The sequence below is a fragment of the Candoia aspera genome, chromosome 7 (genome assembly GCF_035149785.1).
Source record: "Candoia aspera isolate rCanAsp1 chromosome 7, rCanAsp1.hap2, whole genome shotgun sequence".
NCBI lineage: Eukaryota > Metazoa > Chordata > Lepidosauria > Squamata > Boidae > Candoia > Candoia aspera.
In genome coordinates, this window is record NC_086159.1 from 67,845,442 (window position 1) to 67,864,514 (window position 19,073).

The window sequence follows — 19,073 nt, forward strand, 5'->3', positions numbered from 1 at the left end:
CATACTGATCCAGTTTGGATTATCATAGCTTACTTAACATACCTGAATATAACAAGCCTTTTTGCTCTGCATGCAGTTCTTTTTTTCTTTCTGTTCAACCAGCTGCAGAATGGTCCCAAACTGGAAAGCAGTGTGTACCAGCTTCAGAATAAAGTATGCTATTAAGACAAAAACTTCAGTCCATAGTTTTACTACTGTGGATTGTTTTGAAGCAGGTAATCAAAGCTTTCCAAGATAAAAAAACCATGACTAAGTATGGCTAATTAAAATAATCTAATTATGTAAACACTGCATGTATGTTCAAAATATTTATGGCTCTGAACACGTTGTATAGACTGTGTACTCTGGCCAGTATTTGTGAAATAGTATTACATTTCTTCCTTGTACATTAGATCCAGGTTCTGCGTTGGCCGTAATGGTCCTTCGGTATCAGAGGACAAGTAGTTACGAAGATCAGCCAAGATCTAACATAAATAGCCATGACGATGAAATGGAAAAATGTGACGAGTGGACAATCCTGCCTGACCCTTTAGTTGACAATGTTTTCTGTCTGAGTGATGTAGAGAGCGAAGGTACATTTGCTTAATGAAATGAACAGATCTATCACTCTGTTGATACATTAGCACATGTATATAAAAATATAGACAAGAGCACACTCTGTTGGGTGTATAAGCATGGGAAAGGTGTGTCTATAGAGAAATAAATCAGAAGGACATGTGGGAATCTGAAGTTCTCTACAGCATATTTTTTAAAATATTAAATAGGATAATGTTATCTCTGCCATTATCGCCTAGTTGGAATACACAATGTCATATTCATTCTTTTTTGGTCTGTTCTGTGCATTATGGAAAAGGGAGAACGAATTATTGTTTTAACTAACATCACTGCGACTCAGAATTTATAAGTAAGATCCAGCAAGTAATTCTGTATTGCATAACAAGGACTGACTTAGACGGCGGGTGATAAATTTATATTTTCTGCACTTACCCTATGCTGTCTGATTTTCTTTAGTAGGAGCAAAGAAGTCATAGTAAACTTTTAGTAGGGTGCTTTACAGAAAGAGGTAAGAAGATGCAGCTCCTGCTATATGCACGTTAGCTTTTCACTTTTAACTACATTTCCTGATAGTTTAATATTAGATAGATTTCTAAAAAAAAGTTTAAAACCTTCAGATCATCACATATAATTGTAAGTGTTAACTATTCATGTTATCATGAGAGCTAATTTTATTTTTTATAAATAAATTGATTTGGGGCTACAGTATATTTTTGGGCTGTAACGTTCTACATTTCTGCCGTGTGGATTGTTGTTGTTAGTTGGAGTTTGGTGTGGGTTTTTTTAAGTTTCTTTAATTTCCCTGTTATGTACATATATATGTAATTTATTTTAATTGGTTTTTTTTTTGTCCCAGGGAGTGAAAGTTCATTTCTTGTGAAGCAAAAATCTTACTCTGTGGCAGCTGCAGATCTCCAGAAACCCCTTCAGACCTATTCTCCTCCCCTTCAAAGGCATTCCAGATCTGTGGTGAGACAAATACTTTAAATGGTTAGAATTGTACAGGTAGTCCTCATTTAACAACCACTAGTTCAGCAACCATTCAAAGTTATGATGGCACTGAATAAGGGGGACTTATGATGAGTCTTCATAGTTGTAGCCATTGCAGCATCCCTGTGATCATGTGATCGTGATTCAGGGGCTCAGCAACCGGCTTGCAAGTAGACATTGCAGCTTCCTGTTGTCATGTGATCACCATCTGCAACCTTCATTGCCAGTTTCTGACAAGCAAAGTCAATGGGGAAGCTGGCAGGAGGTCACAAATGGCAGTCATGTGAACGCGGGATGCTGCGACTGTGTGGGATTTGCCTAATGATGGCAACTGGGACTGCTGGAACTGCCGTTGTAAGTTGATGCAGTCACATGACATTGCGCTTTACAACTGCATTGCTTAGCAATGGAGTTCCCAGTTCCAATTATCGTTGATAATCAAGGACTACGTGTATTAAAAAGTGCATCTGTATGTGATAAAGTAAACCAGTATTTTTCTCCTGTCTCCATAGCATATGGAACTAGTACAGCATGCAGCATATATCAGTAGAATAGCTATGCAATAACTGGGCTTTATAGCTGAATCGTGTGGACGTGTGGAGTCCCCCGTTGGGGGAGATGGGTGGTGATATAAATTTAAATAATAAATAAAAGAAATAACTGTGACATTAGAAATGGCTTCTTATTTGAACTGCAGGCATGGTGTTTCATAAGAGAACCATTTGTATGCATATTAGAATATCTGCCCTCCAGTTTCAAAGTGCCCAGTATTCATGTCTGTCTTCCTTTTGTCAGTGGTATCCTCTTCAGCTGGGGAGGAAAAAAAAATATCCACTCAGCTGAATGAGTTGGAGCACAGGTTTAGAAGCTGAAGAGGTCTTTGCAATTGAGGAATCATGTCTTGAATGTAGAATATCCTTAAAATGTGTTCAGAAGTCCAGATTTTGATTTTTGGCATTGTTCAGGGACCTGGATCATCTTACGAACCATTAAGGAGCCAAAGAAGAAAAATTGTGTCTTCTGAAGAATCATATAGTAAGTGGAAAATTACAACAGATTTTAAAGTTTAAAGTGTACTCTAATGTATCTTACGAAAACATACCTGATAAAAAATAGTTTTAAAAAAAATGAAGCTTTTATGGTCCAGAATACTATATGAGCAAGATGGCCAATAGTTTTACTATTACTGTTACTGTTACTGTTACTGTTACTGTTACTGTTACTGTTACTGTTATAATATAATATAATATAATATAATATAATATAATATAATATAATATAATATAATATAACAATAATATAATATTATTGGGTTCATATAAATTTAATGTGGTTTGGTTTTCACTTAATGTGGTGAGCAAACTCATATACTATGGTTTGCACACCGTAATTTATGATTTAGATTGTTTACTTCTTAACCCCTTTATTTCTTAGTCCCACTTGCAAATATTTAAATGCATGAAAGTGTTATTTATTCTCAGTATCTTAAGGCAAATGTTAGACTTTTACATTAGTTAACTTTTTCAGGCATTCAATCAAAAAGTTTTTAAGTGTATGATAAAAGGTAAAGGTAAAGGTTTCCCTTGACGTAAAGTCCAGTCGAATCCGACTCTAGGGGGCGGTGCTCATCTCCGTTTCTAAGCCTTGGAGCCGGCGTTGTCATAGACACTTCCGGGTCATGTGGCCAGCATGACTCACGGAACGCCGTTACCTTCCCGCCGAAGCGGTACCTATTGATCTACTCACATTTGCATGTTTTCGAACTGCTAGGTGAGCAGGAGCTGGGACGAGCAACGGGAGCTCACCCCGCCGCGCGGTTTCGAACCGCCGACCTTCCGATCGACAGCTCAGCGGTTTAACCCGCAGCGCCACCGCGTCCCTTTAAGTGTATGATACTGCTAGCCAATAATGGATAAAACCAGTGCAACAGATGTTGCTAATAAAATTGAATTTTTCTTCATTTATTTATTTTAAAATAGAAGGCACATCTAAATTCCAATCAAACATGAAGGGCTCGGACAGTTTCTCTTCACTGGTGTCTGACAGAGAATGTATTAAGTCACTTGACCTGTCGTCAAATGAGCTGGAGAATATAGATCCCATCAGTCAAAGTTCTTGTTTACTTACTCATTTGGAACCTCTGGAGAAATTAGAGCTGCATCAAAATGAGCTTTCTTGCATTCCAAAACAACTCTGTGAGGTGAGTCTCCATAATGTCAGAAGAGGAGGATTACGGAATCTGAAAATAGTAGGGGTCAATGGGCTGAAGAGTTTGGGGACCCCTAGTCTATCCTGTCTCACTAGGTTATGGTAAAACTGGGGAATCCATTATGTTTTTTAGAGGAGTTCCTTGAGAGAATCGTGTAACATATTTTACTGGATTTTTGCATCTTCCCAGATACGTATATCACTTTTAAGTGATACCTAAAACAAGCTGTTTTTTATCACCTTATCCATATATTTACTCTGTCATAATTTATTACATATGCTTATTTATCATAACTTTTTCTTTTAGACCTTGAAATGTTTGACATACCTCGACCTACACAGTAACCGTTTGAAATCTTTTCCACAATATCTCTTGGAAATGCCTCAGATTGCTCACCTCGATGTTTCACGAAATGATATTGGACCATCCTTATCTTTCAATCCAAACATTACCTGTCCAACTCTAAAGTTACTGAATTTATCATACAACCAATTGTCAAGCATTCCTGAATATCTTGCCAACGTTCTAATAAAGCTGGAGCATCTTATATTGGAAGGGTGAGAACGACACACAGAGGTTTTTATGTATGTTTCCTCAGAGTTGCTATCAATAGTGAATGGCAAGATGAGGAAAACATGCGTTTAAGAGTATCCTGTGGCATGAATGCATCCAACTCTATATTCTACCATCTTTCTTCTGCCTGTCTTTTCATATGTATTTGGAGATAACCTTACAGGCGTTTTCTCCTGTCCTGTCTTACTCACTGGTATAGCTTTCAGAGTGCTACCATTCTTTTTCATAAGCAGAATTCTGGTACAGGTAGTCTTCGCTTAATGACCGTTAGTTTAACGACAGTCCAAAGTTATGATGGCCTCGGAAAAAGTGCTTTAAGACCTGTACTCGCACTTAGGACCATCGCAAACCGTCGCACCATCCCCATGGTCACATGATTGCAATTCGAACACTTGGCAGCCAGCTCGCATTTACAACCAGTTGCAGCTTCTGCAGTCACATGGTCATAATTTGTGACCTTTTTTGCCAGTTTCCTGCAAAAAATGTCCATTGGGGAAGCTGGATTTGCTTAATGACCATGGTGATTTGCTTAACGACCCATGATTTGCTTAATGACTGCAGTGATTTGCATAACAACCATCATAGAAATGGTCATAAAATCGGGTCTGGTCACATAGTGACTCTCTTAATGACCACACGGCTTAACCAATTTTCCAGTCCTTATTGTGGTCGTTAAATGAGGACTACCTGTAGTAGCATTTTATACAATATGGATAGCCCTCAACTTAAGACCATTCGTTTAGTGATGGTTTGAAGTTACAATGGTGCTGGGGAAAGTGACTTGCAACTGGTCCTCATACTTAGACTGCCACGGTGTCTCCACGGTCACGTGATCACAATTTGGGCACTTGGCAACTGGCATGTATTTACATCAGTTGCAGTGTCCCAGGGTCACCTGATTGCCATTTGCAACCTTCCCAGCTGGTTTCCAACAAGCAAATTCAATGGGGGAGCTGGATTCACTTAACAACTATGGTGATTCGCTTAACAACTGTGGCCAAAAATGTAGTAAAATCAGGTGTGGTCACTTGATGCCTCACTTAATGACCACACTGCTTAATGACAAGTTTTCCAGTCCTGATCGTGGTCATAAGTCAAGGACTACCTGTATGGTTCTGCTCTCCGTATTATCAGAATTGATTACTGAACTGTGGGAATGTTGCAATAAAGGGAAGATACATTGCTATTTAAACAAATTCCTGTTCAGATCTTTGAACTGCATCAAAAGCTTCTACTTGTTGAGGGTTAAAATTAGTTGCATTCTTGGTTACAGGAAATGTGTAAATTATGTGTCTAGCTGTTTGAGGCCATGGCATGTATGGGAGTACATAGCACCTTTGCAAAACAAAACCACTGGTTGAGGAGAGTTGAGCTACCCCTCCACCCACAGTAATACTGCCATTGTTTGTTTGTTCCTTTGTTTGTCTTTATATGGTGCTGATAACCAAAGTTTCTTGGCAGTTTACAGTTAAGAACACCCCCCCAAAACTAATACACATTTTATGCACCTTTTTGTTTATATGATTTTCTAATTAAAAATAAAAAAATTATAGCCCCAGAGTACAATTACAAGAGGTATTTATAATTGCCCAGGTGGGGGAAGTGCATGGCTGATCTTGGAGGCTAAGCAGGATTGGCCTCGATTATGTTGGATGGGAAACTTTGGGAAGTTGAGAAAACATCCTGCAAGAAGGCAGTGATAAACCATATCCATAACACTGCCAAGAAAACCACATGGTTGTGTTCATGTAGTCACCAGAAGTTGAGCTTGACTTGAATACGTTTTACCCGTATTTGTACCAGAATGTGTGTATTTTTAATGAGGTTGTACCTACATAACCTGAAATCTTCTATTTCTGACTTGCTCTAGTGAACTATTTTCTTACAAGATGGAAGAGACAGTGGAATGGAAACATTTCATATTTGTTTTAATCATAGTAGCATATATTAAAGTATGAATATAAAATTCATATTGAAATGTAGGGTGCAGTTTTAAGTGCCCATAGGAATAAACACCCTTTGATTGAGTTGACTTTTGAGTAAAGGCCTTGGAATTCATTGATAAGAGGAGATAAGGTTATATCATGGTTTATGCAGATTTGCCCATTAATGGGCAACTTAGCTGTTGGGCTACTGCAAGGTCATCAAAATCTATCAAGTTCCTTCCCCCTTTATTCCGTTCCCCTTCTCCCCATAGTCATTTTAGCTGCCTATCCTCCATCACCATCACTGGGAGCAAAGCTCAATTAGAACTTAATACTGACTTGTTTTTTGTTATGACAATTGATTTAGAAGGTGAAAGAAGAGCCCCTAGTTTTCTTTTTCTTCATATGACAGTCAGTATTCCCATTTAGTTTTAGTATGTCTAAGTCTGCTTTTCATTCCTTTTAGTCATTGTACCCGATAAATTGTACAGGTAGGTGGCAGGTATGGGAGAAAGGTTCTGCAGGATGGTATTTAGCAATCAGCATCTGGCCGGTAAGAATATAGTTGTCTTGTTCTTCCTTTAATTCTCTTCCTTCCTTTTCTCCTAGTAACAAACTTTCAGGTATATTCTCACCAATATGTTTGAAAGAACTGAAAGTTTTGAACATTAGCAAGAATGGCATATCGTTTTTGGTAGAGGAATTTCTGAAGGAGTGTTTGAAACTGGAAATGCTCAGCGCAGGGGCAAATTTACTTGGTGAGTATGTAGTACTAGATGGAGTGGTGTTAAGCGTGGTAGCAAATGAGGTAAAATTAGGAAACATGTAGACCTCAACATGTTGCTGAAACCTAGCTAGCAAAATCAATATTAAATGGTGGTAGTTCAAATCTATTTTTTATTTTATTTTATTAAAATATATTAGCCACCCAACTCCGTTATAACTTTATAACTTTGAGTGGCATGCAATATGCAAAATTAAATCAGTCCACACAAAGCACTAATACGAAAAGTATGTTCAGAGAAAGCAGCCGCCATCTTACAGACCGGACAACCTATAGGGGCCCACTATCTACTCCCAAGGCCTGGGAAAACAGCCAGGTTATAAAGCGTCATCTAAATAAAGTCGAGGTGGGGGCTGTACAGATCTCGGGGGGGATGTCATTCCAGAGGGCAGGCACTATGGCAAGGCCCATTTCCTGGGTCCCATGAGGTTACATTGCTTAATGGATGAGACCTAGAGCATGCCAACTCTGCCAGATCATATAGGACAGCAGCAACTATGGAATACATACGGCTTCTCAAGTAACAAGGCCCTATGCCATTAAGGGCTTTATAGGTCATAACCTACACTTTGAATTGCACTTGGAAGCCAACTGGCAACCAGTGCAGTTCCCAGAACAGTATACAGGCCTGAAAAGATAGGCCCATAATTACCCGTGCTGATGTCCTAACAGTCAGGAACCACGCTGAGACAAGGAATAGGTCTCTAGTGTTTTATTACTGCTACATTAGACAGAAAATCCTAACAACCTGAAGAAGTGTGGGAAAAACCCAGACAGATAAACCCCAAAAGTGAAGGCAGGTCTGATCTGTGTCTCTTTGAATGGCTGCTTAACTCCTCAGTACTACGCATGCATTTTCCCCCCTGGATAGGGGCCCCCTCCTGCTCACCATCAGTACTCATGACATCTGCTGCTTTCTGGACCAGCTGCAGCTGCTGAGCGGTTTTCAAGGGCAGCCCCATATAGAATGTATTGAAATACAGGTAGTTCTTGTCTGCAGTTACGATGGTGATGAAAAAGTAACATTACAACCAATCCTTGCATTTACAACCTTCACAGGTCTGTAAAGCAAAGGAAAGCTGAAGTAAAATTGTAAAATTGTGATTTTCACTTAGCAACTGCTTTGCTTAATGATCAAGTTGCCAGTCCCCATTGTGGTCACTAAACAAGGACTACCTGTAGTCCAAATGTGAGTTGATCAAAGACATGGAAGGTCACTGAATTTCCCCTCCTGGTACAGGAAAATGACAAGGGAAAATACCGAATATTCATGGTATGTTGGTACAATACACCAGCTGAAGTGTATTTATCTGTAACAGCTAACAGCAAACAATAGTAGCTTTTAATTGGAGATTATTGCATTCCTAGTTTGTGTATTTTTAAAATCAGGTAAGTTACCTTGCTTACCATTCAGAAAGCAGGTCACAAGGAAATACTATAAATTAAGTCTAAAAGCAGCCTGAAAAACAAGAAAGCTTTTAATAATTGGAATTTATGACCCGAAGTCGGGAAGTCGGAATTTATGACCTGAAAGGACCAAGTCCCCATTTATTTGTATTTTGAAAATAAGAGCTATAACTTTTGCAAAAACATTTGGAATTGTTTTGAATAACACAAATCTACTTACACATACCAAACGTGTTAGAAATGGCATTAAGTTCAACATGTGAAAGTCTTCAATGAAATTAATTTTATGCTGCCAATCTGACATATTATTCCATGTAAGTGTCACAGTTTCTGTGGCTTCCCTTTCTAGGAACCCCTTCTGTTCTGAGGATACCTCCCTGTTCTTTCACCCAAACTTCCATTTATTGTTGCTAGGAAAATTGGATTCTTCAGACTAAGGGAAAATGGATTCTCTGCCATGTAAATTTCATAAAGGGAACATATTGCAATGGTGAATTTTCTTCTCATGCACCACAGTAATGGGACATGGCTAATCTATTTTTAACAGACCCATTCAGCATTCACCCATTTCTTTATATAAGAAATTTGGGTGGTAGGTAAAATATGATCTTGCTGCAGGCTTGTCTTTTTTAGGGGAAAAAATTCTGTGCTATAGGATATATGTTTGATAACTGCATTCTTAGGTTGTCTTCTGACTCAGTAATTTTACAAACCAAGTAATGTGTTCATTTATATATGTTTTAGGTACCATACCCGACTTGCCATTTAACATAACTACATTGAAACTATCTCAGAATGTTTTTTCTCATGTTCCAAAAGCAATTCTTCTTCTACCACAGTGAGTTATTAGGCCATATAAGTTAAAATTTGCATTTGCTGTTCTTGTTCAGATTCATGGTGACCTTCAGTAATCCCACAAATCCGCTGCATTCATTGCTTGGGGGAAAAAAATGCCTGTCATGTCTCTTATTACTAATGAAAGATCTCTTAATCAGAATCCTTTTGTTTGGAAGTTTATTTTAAAAATAAAAACCTCCCAAATGCATATAGTTGGTTCTGAACAGTTTATCATCAATGGTGGCAAATGTTTATAAAGCCGTATATTTCATTTTGGGGAACATCTAGTCAGATGATACCAGAGGCTGAATATTGGACCTGCCCGCTTTTCCTGTCCATCTCCAATATAAGCTTGGGTTTAGCACAGAAAATTAAATGCAGCTATTGTTTTTGCAAAGAAAGTTGCACTGGCCATGCTCTTCCTTCCTTTAACGATCTGAATTCCTTAAGAACTCAGTTGAGGGCTGCATATGGCTTTCAAATAGCTTTCCTCTCCCTTGCTTTCTATCTGAGCAGTTGCTATTTTTCCGCAGAGGAGGTAGAATCTTTTAACTGTCATAATGATTGTTCTGGAAACTACATTTTATGCAGAATTCTTAAGATACACCTGTCCTTTCTAATCTGGACAGAATCACATACGATCCTCATAAAGATTGTAACTGGTATCTGGCCTTCTTAAGAATGTAGAAACAAAAATGAATAGGGACCTGCAGTCTCGGTAAAGAATAACTAAGAAGTGTCTATTCCAGGATGAATGTTCATGATAAATATTTATTTTAAAAAAGAAGTCCTATTATAAATAGTTTTGAGTTTGTACTTCATCCTTTTTAAACAATTTCAATGGCTCCAGAGCTGGAGCCAGAGCCAGAACTAGAGCTAGAACTAGAACCGGAACTAGAACCATAGCTAGAATAAGAGCAAGAGCCAGAGCTGGAACTAGAGCTAGAACCAGAGCAAGAGTCAGAACTAGAGCTAGAACCAGAGCAGGAACTGGAACTAGAACCAGAGCAAGAGCCAGAACTAGAACTGGAACTAGAGCTAGAACTGGAGCCAGAACTAGAACCAGAGCTGGAACTAGAGCTAGAACCAGAGCAAGAGTCAGAACTAGAGCTAGAACCAGAGCAGGAACTGGAACTAGAACCAGAGCAAGAGCCAGAACTAGAACTGGAACTAGAGCTAGAACTGGAGCCAGAACTAGAACCAGAGCTGGAACTAGAGCTAGAACCAGAGCAAGAGTCAGAACTAGAGCTAGAACCAGAGCAGGAACTGGAACTAGAACCAGAGCAAGAGCCAGAACTAGAGCTGGAACTGGAGCCAGAACTAAAACCAGAGCTGGAACTAGAGCTAGAACCAGAGCAAGAGTCAGAACTAGAGCTAGTACCAGAGCAGGAACTGGAACTAGAACCAGAGCAAGAGCCAGAACTAGAGCTGGAACTAGAGCTAGAACTGGAGCCAGAACTAAAACCAGAGCTGGAACTAGAACTAGAACCAGAGCAAGAGTCAGAACTAGAACCAGAGCCAGAGCAGGAACTGGAACTAGAACCAGAGCAAGAGCCAGAACTAGAGCTGGAACTGGAGCCAGAACTAAAACCAGAGCTGGAACTAGAGCTAGAACCAGAGCAAGAGTCAGAACTAGAGCTAGTACCAGAGCAGGAACTGGAACTAGAACCAGAGCAAGAGCCAGAACTAGAACCGGAGCCAGAGCAGGAACTGGAACTAGAACCAGAGCCGGAACTAGAACCAGAACTAGAACTAGAACCACAGCTAGAACTGGAACTAGAACCAAAACTGTTTCCCCAAACATTTAATGTTATGTAACTTTTTTTTAAAAAAAATTAACTTTTAATTTAGTAGCAATTGTGTTCATGTCTCTTTTTACCAGTTTGCGATCAGTGGATTTAAGCAGCAATAAAATTGTAACATTACCTGGGCCTGTGGATTGGAAATCCTCCAATTTAAGAGAGCTGCTGTTTAACCATAATCAAATAAGCATTCTAGACTTGAATGAAAAAGCTTTTTCATGGTCTCGGCTCGAAAAGCTACACCTGTCTAACAACAAATTAAAAGAGGTAATGCATGACACGATACTGAACGTTTTGACTTTATTATTGTGGACTGATACATAATTTTCTTCATTGGGTCAAAATACTTCCAGGAGTGCCTGAAGCAATTGCTTTCCCCTGAAAATTAGATTCCTTCAACCCTGATTGTATTGGACTGGGACTGTAAATAAACTTAATAATCAGCCCTGATTTATTTTAAGATAGAGAAGCAGGATGGCCTCCCTCTAAATAACAGCTAGTGTGTTGACCATAGAAGCAAATGGGGAAAACGTCTGATTTTCACATCTGTCTTAATACAAAGCTTATGCTGTAATAGACGATCAAGAGGCCAGAGAGGAAGGTCTGTCAGACTATTGCTAAACCTCAACCATGCAGATAAGTCTTCAGAAGAACCCATTAAGGGTGCAGAGGCATTATGGATACAGAATGGACCTTATAATAATAGTGGAGAAGGGGACGCATGGGCCTCCAGAATAAACTTCTCTTTCAGATAAGGAGAAAGAACATACACCTAAGTGTCCCAGAATGCTGAAACAATTCTTTATCCATCAACAAGAATTAAAAGGCAGTAATACTGGGTTGGTGCTGGTGGTGGTAGGGATACACAGTTAGTAGAAGAGTATGCTGAAGGAAGGGAATTAGATGCAAGCTTCTTAGAAGAATTCATCCCTAAATAATGGATGGAACCCACTGTAGAACTCAAAATAATTAGAAGAAAAACATTTGGATTCATGTACTATTTCCTTGATTAAATTTAATTCCTTTGGATTTCAGATACCTCCAAAGTTAAGTACAATTTCCTGTGTTTATTATTAGCTTTTCAGCCCATCTTTATTTTTGGTCCACTCAAGGTAGCATACATACCTAATGTTCCCACCTCCTATTCTCCCCACAACAACACTGTGAGATGGGTTGGGCAGAGAGTTGCTGGCCCAAAGTCACTCAGCTGTCTTTCGCTAAGGAAGGACTGGAACAGCCTTTCTCAACGTTTTGACCCTGGAGGAACCCTTGAAATGTTTTTCAGGCTTCCAGGGACCCCCCCTGCACACTCAGGCTCAAATATAGGTCAGAAGTTACAAAATTATTATATTCGTTTCATGGCTAGGCCTGTATATATGCATTAGCAATGTTCTTCAACTAAAAATAAATAATAAAATTTACCTCTTTAATGTGAAGTTGCCCGAATTTGAAATAATTTTTAAAATAAATTGTGATCTCCCAGGGAACCCCTAGTGACCTCTCACGGAACCCTGGTTGAGAAACCCTGGGCTAGAACATTTCTAGCCTAGCACCACAGCCACTACACTATACCAGACTGGCTCTCTGTCTAGTACTACTCGCCTTCCTTTCTTTGTGAGAGACATATTTGAAAATGAGAGTTCTTTCTCTTGGTACCAAAAGAATCATTCCATTAAAAAAAGAGGCTACCCTGGAGAAAAACGTACGTGAAAGAACTTTTTATAACAAAGAACAGCATCAGATTAAATTGCATTTAAAAAGGTTTCTTGGGGAATTTCCAGTAATTACTTATCTTAGGGAAAATTGCAGAGAGAAACTCTACGTTAAAAAAAAGTTGTAAGCAAAAATCCAAAAGAGATCATTCTTAACAGAATATGTAGAAGAAATCTGTAAAGCAAAACCCCCAACAGATAAACCAACATAGCTCTACTCACATGGCCAGGAAGATGGACAGCCTTTACTTTTTAGAAGTTGTAAATTATTATACTCTTTGTAAGAATGATGAACTATAAACAGTGTAGAAATGGTGTGCTGATTTTATATAATGTTAATATGAACACTATTAAAAAGAAGAAATGATTGGCATAGAATAATTAGCTACATTTGATTAGCTTGGCATTTAACTGATGCTTATAACTGATAGATTAACAGTTCTATTCTGAAAAAATGCAATATTCTTCTTTGCCTAGATTCCTCCTGAAATTGGGTTTCTTGATAACTTGACATCTTTTGATGTTAGTTACAATCCAGAGTTAAGATGTTTTCCAGATGAAATGGGAAAGTTGTTGAAAATATGGGACCTGCCTTTGGAAGGATTACATCTTAACTTAGATTTTAAACATGTGGGATGGAAAGCGAGGGATATTATCCGGTGAGTTTTTTTTTACAATTCTTTCTATAGCTTTTGGTGGCTATTTTCACTGGAAAACACCAATAATTAGTTTATCCAACTATCCTTAACTTACCTACGTTTGAAGCAGGCTTCACAGTATAAATAAGGAAATGTTAAGTCCCTTGAAATGGTTCTTTCTACATTTTTTCATTTTTCTGTGTGCTTTTTCCTCCTTGTCAACTCACTGATACATTATTCCTTTCATCCAGTTTTAGGAATTTTTTCCATCTAGTTATCAACTGTCTTGCCCTTGAATATTACAGGTCTGTTTTGAAGGTTTCCTTCCTGAAGCATTTTTGTGTTTTCTTAATTTTTTCAACAACATTGGACTATCTTGAGTCCCTCACTCACACCTGTTTGTGGCTATAGTCTCACAGGCATGAGGAAAACGGGCATTAAAATACATAGTCACTTTTTGCTGTGATTATTTCAAATACTTGTAAGACTCTTAACAGGTGAACCAAAAGATATAATGCAGAAAACTGCTTTGTATGCAGTAGCAGCTTGTAGAGAGCTCATTTAAAACTAGATCTTATATTGAAAAATGCCGAACATTTCCTGGGATGATATAAGATTTAGTGGAGAGGATTTATTACTTGTAATTATCCTTTTTCTGATGTCTTTGATTTTGTATAGTATTGCAGAACTGAAACTTCTGAAATCTTTTGACTACAAACTTACATGTTTTTACTTTGGAGTAAACTGTGGAAATCAGTGAGGTCTAATTTTTAAGAGACATGCAAAAGATTGTAATGTAAATTCTATACTTTGAACAAACTGCTTCCTAACAAAACAACATTTTTTGGTCTTTGTTCCTGTATACTGTATATTCTATTAAATGAAAGCTAATAAATTTTTCATAAGATCTAGGACTTTTTAGCATTACATTTCCAGAAGCACTGATTTTTGAGTACAAGAGCTGTTGTTAAATAATAAAGTTTATATCATTTAATTTTAAATTTATGAAGAGACTATTACAAAATTTTTAGTGTTTTTGAGCCTTTGAAAGATATTTTACTTTCAAACGAAGTGGCTAGAACAACAATGAAACAAAACAATAAATAACAACATGCCAAAGTATGTGTTTAGTTAGTGCATTTCTACTTTTCCTGTGAATTATAGCCCTGAAGTTTAGAAAATTTCATTTCTGCTTTTGATCAAGCTTAATATTATGCTTGAATCTGACTGAGCCATGATGAACCCATATGCTTGGTTCTAGGGGTGTGTGCAAAGCTGTGCTTTTTTTTGTAAACAGAGAAAACATGAGGCTTCAAAGTTCAGCCTAACTGTTTCAGGTGGGTTGTTTTGCTTGTTTTAGGTTTTGGCCAAGACAAAATCCAAAGTGGTCTTGTGGGTGAGGCTGGTGCACCTTGCCTTTCTCTCTGTCCTATGCCATGTGGTCTGGGCCTGACAATATGATTCTGTATGGTCTAGGTTTAATTCGGAATGTCTAAGACATAATGTAATGGATTGTATAAACGCCTGATCAGTGCTTTTATACTGAAATCAAGTAGTGAAATATCAAAACCTTGGAGTCCTTTGTGTCTTGAGTTTTTTAAAAGACTTACTGTATTACATTTCTTTTTCTTTCTTCCCCTTTTTTTTCTATTTATTCCTTTTATGTATATAATACTTCCTATAGTAGTGCTCAATAAAACTTTAAAAATTTCCCAGAGCCTTCCTTCCCTTCCTTCTTCTTAACTGCTGCATTTAATACCCAACTAGCATATCTTGGAAATGCCTTAGCCACTGTATGTCACCATTACTGATGGGTATGCCTTTCCCTTGTTCTCTCCAACCCCAGAACATGCATGTTCCATGTCAGTGCCTGGGCCTAATATGTACATTTTGGTTTGGACACGGGCTTTCCAAAATAGCTCATTCTGTGCATGGAACATTTTGCATGTTCCTATTTAATTGAAGCAGATTTGCTTTAAGCTGTGATTTATTTCAGCTAACCATAGTTAATCCTAACTATTGTTGATCCTAGTTCAGGTGTATTTCTAAACTGGCTGGTCTAATACAAAGCTTTTGTACTCCTTTTGTAGCTGATCCAGAAAAGACAAGGGAACCATCCTCCTAAGGCTCACCTGAGCTTATTTATGTAATAATGAAATGACTAAATCACGACATCTAAATGCAACTTTGTCAAGTCTTTGTCTTTGCTGAAAATGCTACTAACAAAAATGTGACAACGTTTATGTTTCAACATGGAAATGTTGTGATTGTAATATTTGGATGGGTTTGCTTTTTCCATGCTGTTTTTTCCTGTGGAGGAGGATTATTTTTTTTTAATGATTCTGTAATTAAAAAGGCTTTCCATCCCCTTGTGCCAGGTTCCTTCAACAGCGTTTAAAGAAAGCTGTCCCATATAATAGAATGAAGCTCATGATTGTTGGAAACACTGGCAGTGGTAAAACGACCTTGTTACAACAACTAATGAAATGCAGGCGGCCAGACTTGGGGACTCAGAATCCTACAATTGGAATTGATGTGAATGACTGGAAGATTCCACTGAAGGGCAAAGTAAAGAAAGAAATAATTTTAAATGTCTGGGATTTTGCAGGTATTCTCTCTCACATGGTGTCAGACTGGGCAAATGCAAAGGCTATGTTCAGAATTTAGGAGCAGCAACATGTATGTAGACATATAGACATGCTGAGTTTATTTATTTATTTTTATTTATTATTAAATTTATACACTGCCCATCTCACTATAAAAGTGACTCTGGGCGGCCTACAAATAAAAATTATAAAACCGTTATAAAAAAAGAAAAAGTACAAAAAAATAGAAGATAAAAGAGGGAAACTAAATGGCGGATAGAGCGTCTTAAGCCACCAACCACCCCCAGGGCTGCCTACCACTCTTGGATCCCCAAGCTCGTTGGCAGAACTAGGTCTTGACGCTCTTGTGGAAGGCTGGAAGAATGGGGGCCAACCTCACCTCAGGGGGCAAGGTGTTCCACAGGGCGGAGGCAACGGCAGAAAAGGCTGTCCTCGACCCCACCAGTCGGAATTCTTTAACCGACAGGGTCCACAACGTGCCCTTCCTGCAGGACTGGGTGGGACAGGTCAATGTAATTGGGACGAGACGGTTCCTCAAGTAACCTTGGCCTATGCCATGATGGCCTTTAAAGTTGCTCCTCCCCTGACATTTTGGATAGCATTTAGCTATCCATATATATGCAGAATGAATATATGAAGTGAGAGTAGCATTGTGCATCACTGTGCTTCAATACTTGAAAACACTCAGGACTCTGTGCTTTTAGTGTTCTGGCTCAGATAAATGTGGAGCAACTTCCGTAGTTGCTGCCTTTTGAATTCATTCATTTTGTCTAGGATAGAAGGTCATGTGACATTGAGGGCAAAGGAATTGATATTACTCCCATCTCTGTCTGTGTCTTGCTGTTACATATGGTGAAGAAATGTGCTCATGATTGATCAACTATGCTTATTTTTCTTTTTATTCTAGTTGGTATTATATTTTTAAAACTTTATGTGAATATATCCAGTCCATAGTGCCTAACTATTTCCTGAATTTGAAAATTAGTAACTGCATATTTGGGCCCTCCATTGGACAACCCAGGAAGATGGAGAGGCATACTTAGTAGTTACTTCAGATGTAAATCTGAGCATTAGGCGGTAGCTCAGGCTGACCTTACTTGGACTTGGTAGCTAAGCAGGTCGGGCTTGCTTCGTACTTGGAGAAGAAATTCTCAGAATTTCCAAGGGCTATGGGATGGACTGGGAGGTCAGATAATATCCTAGAAAAAGGCTGTGGCAAACTACTTCTGTTGCCAAGAAAACTATCCGGATGTATCCATGGAAGTTAGCATGTTTTGAGAGTGATTTGAGGATGACTTGAACTCTCACCATGGAACTCTCACATTTCAGTGGTTCATTGAAATAATCATAAAATGCATAAATTCCTGGTAATCTGAACTAACATATATGAATGTTAATGAATTAATTTATGATATGGAAAATTCAAGAAGCCATTGAAAAATATAAGGAAAGGCAGCTTTAATAGATGGACTGTATCTGGCTTAGTATTTATGAGTAATTGACTATTAACTTAGTTTTAAAGGTAATTTCCAGGGTCCCAAGAATGAATATGTGCTCACAAGAAAACCAGTCAGTTTCTCCTTTAACTTCGAGTTGATTCTACTGTGAAATGTACAGACTACTTTGCAGCTGTAGAAATATATTGCGGTGTGAATTGCTATAGAGGAAGGAAATCTGCAGTCTGTCTTTAGATCTAGCATATATCTGCATGGAAATAAGGGAACACGGTTCAGGTTATTTTTCTAAACGTCCAAACCTTGTGAGACATTTGGTTTTAAACGTTTCCTAGTATGTCTGTGTGTGTGTAGACACAGAATGTGCGTGAGCAAAAATTTGAAAACAAACTATTCCTTCATAAACTAACATTTTGTTGTTTCTGATGGTAGCCTAAAATGATTTAAACTATGGTTAAATTTTCTTCTCAGTTTTGTGAGAATTGGAGGTCGTGTAGGGCATGCATGGGCACGCATAGCATCTGCCAATTACTGTTGCATTCGCTGTTCTTTAGGTCAGGAGGAATTCTATAGCGCTCACCCCCATTTTATGACTCAGCGAGCTCTATACCTTGCTGTTTATGACGTTAGCAAAGGAGAGTCAGAAGTGGATGCTATGAAACCATGGCTGTTCAACATCAAGGTAACATACTTACTATATATATATATACATATATATATATAAACAAACAAACTTTATTATATTTTCAAAGTATAGATAAAACATGAAAAGATGGGAAAAAGATTAAAGGAAAACTAAAAAAAGAGACGAACTAAAAAAGTGCAGAAATAAATAGAAAAAGATGCAAACAGATGACTTCTTTTGCTTAAGTAACTGAGACCCTACTTCCCACGTTGCCTAAAGATGGCACAGTGATTTGTGAGAACTCTAAACTGCATGACAAATCTAAAGTGGAATCCTGATTCCAAGGTGGCTAGGACTGATGATAAGGTGGAATAAAACCAACTGCAAATAAGAGGATGGTTATTGGATAAGAGCCTTAATTGAAGATTTTGCAAATCCTGCTTTATAGGCCCGAGCATCATTGTCACCTGTGATTCTCATCGGTACTCATTTAGACATTTCTAATGAGAAACAGCGTAGAGTTTGCATCAGTAAAATCGCCAAGGAACTGATGAATCAGAGGGGATTTCCCAAAATCCACGACTATCATTTTGTGAATGCGACAGAAGAATCTGAGACTATGACTAAACTTCGACAAATCATCATAAAAGAAAGTCTGAATTTCAAAGTAAGCGATTTCACTTTAATATAGATGTATAACCACGTAAACTGTTGATACATTCTGTTAAAGCTGCATGTTCTCAGGCCTTCATATTTGTATCAAATCTTGTTCTATTAGCAATCAGAGAAGTTACTGCATAATTTTAAGTGCAGTTCTTTAATGTCATAAATAAGGATTTCGTTTCTCCCAGATGGCTCAAAGAAAACATCTACACGGTGGCTGGGTTCCCCACGGCAGAAGATATGGCTTATTTAACAATAGTTTGTTGACCAAACTACAGCTGACCAGATTCACA

General features: G+C 38.1%; 1 protein-coding gene across 1 annotated transcript in view; it reads left to right on the plus strand.

Annotated features, from left to right (window-relative positions):
- LRRK2 (leucine rich repeat kinase 2) overlaps positions 1-19,073 on the plus strand; it is an 84,581-nt gene that overhangs the window by 37,108 nt on the left and 28,400 nt on the right. Inside the window, exons 20-31 of the mRNA XM_063307982.1 lie at positions 393-572; positions 1,412-1,524; positions 2,511-2,580; positions 3,525-3,745; positions 4,061-4,311; positions 6,862-7,010; positions 9,188-9,281; positions 11,163-11,349; positions 13,272-13,453; positions 15,811-16,040; positions 18,047-18,174; positions 18,566-18,784. Coding sequence (XP_063164052.1) covers positions 393-572; positions 1,412-1,524; positions 2,511-2,580; positions 3,525-3,745; positions 4,061-4,311; positions 6,862-7,010; positions 9,188-9,281; positions 11,163-11,349; positions 13,272-13,453; positions 15,811-16,040; positions 18,047-18,174; positions 18,566-18,784 — 2,024 coding nt within the window. The remainder of the gene's footprint in view (positions 1-392; positions 573-1,411; positions 1,525-2,510; positions 2,581-3,524; positions 3,746-4,060; positions 4,312-6,861; positions 7,011-9,187; positions 9,282-11,162; positions 11,350-13,271; positions 13,454-15,810; positions 16,041-18,046; positions 18,175-18,565; positions 18,785-19,073) is intronic.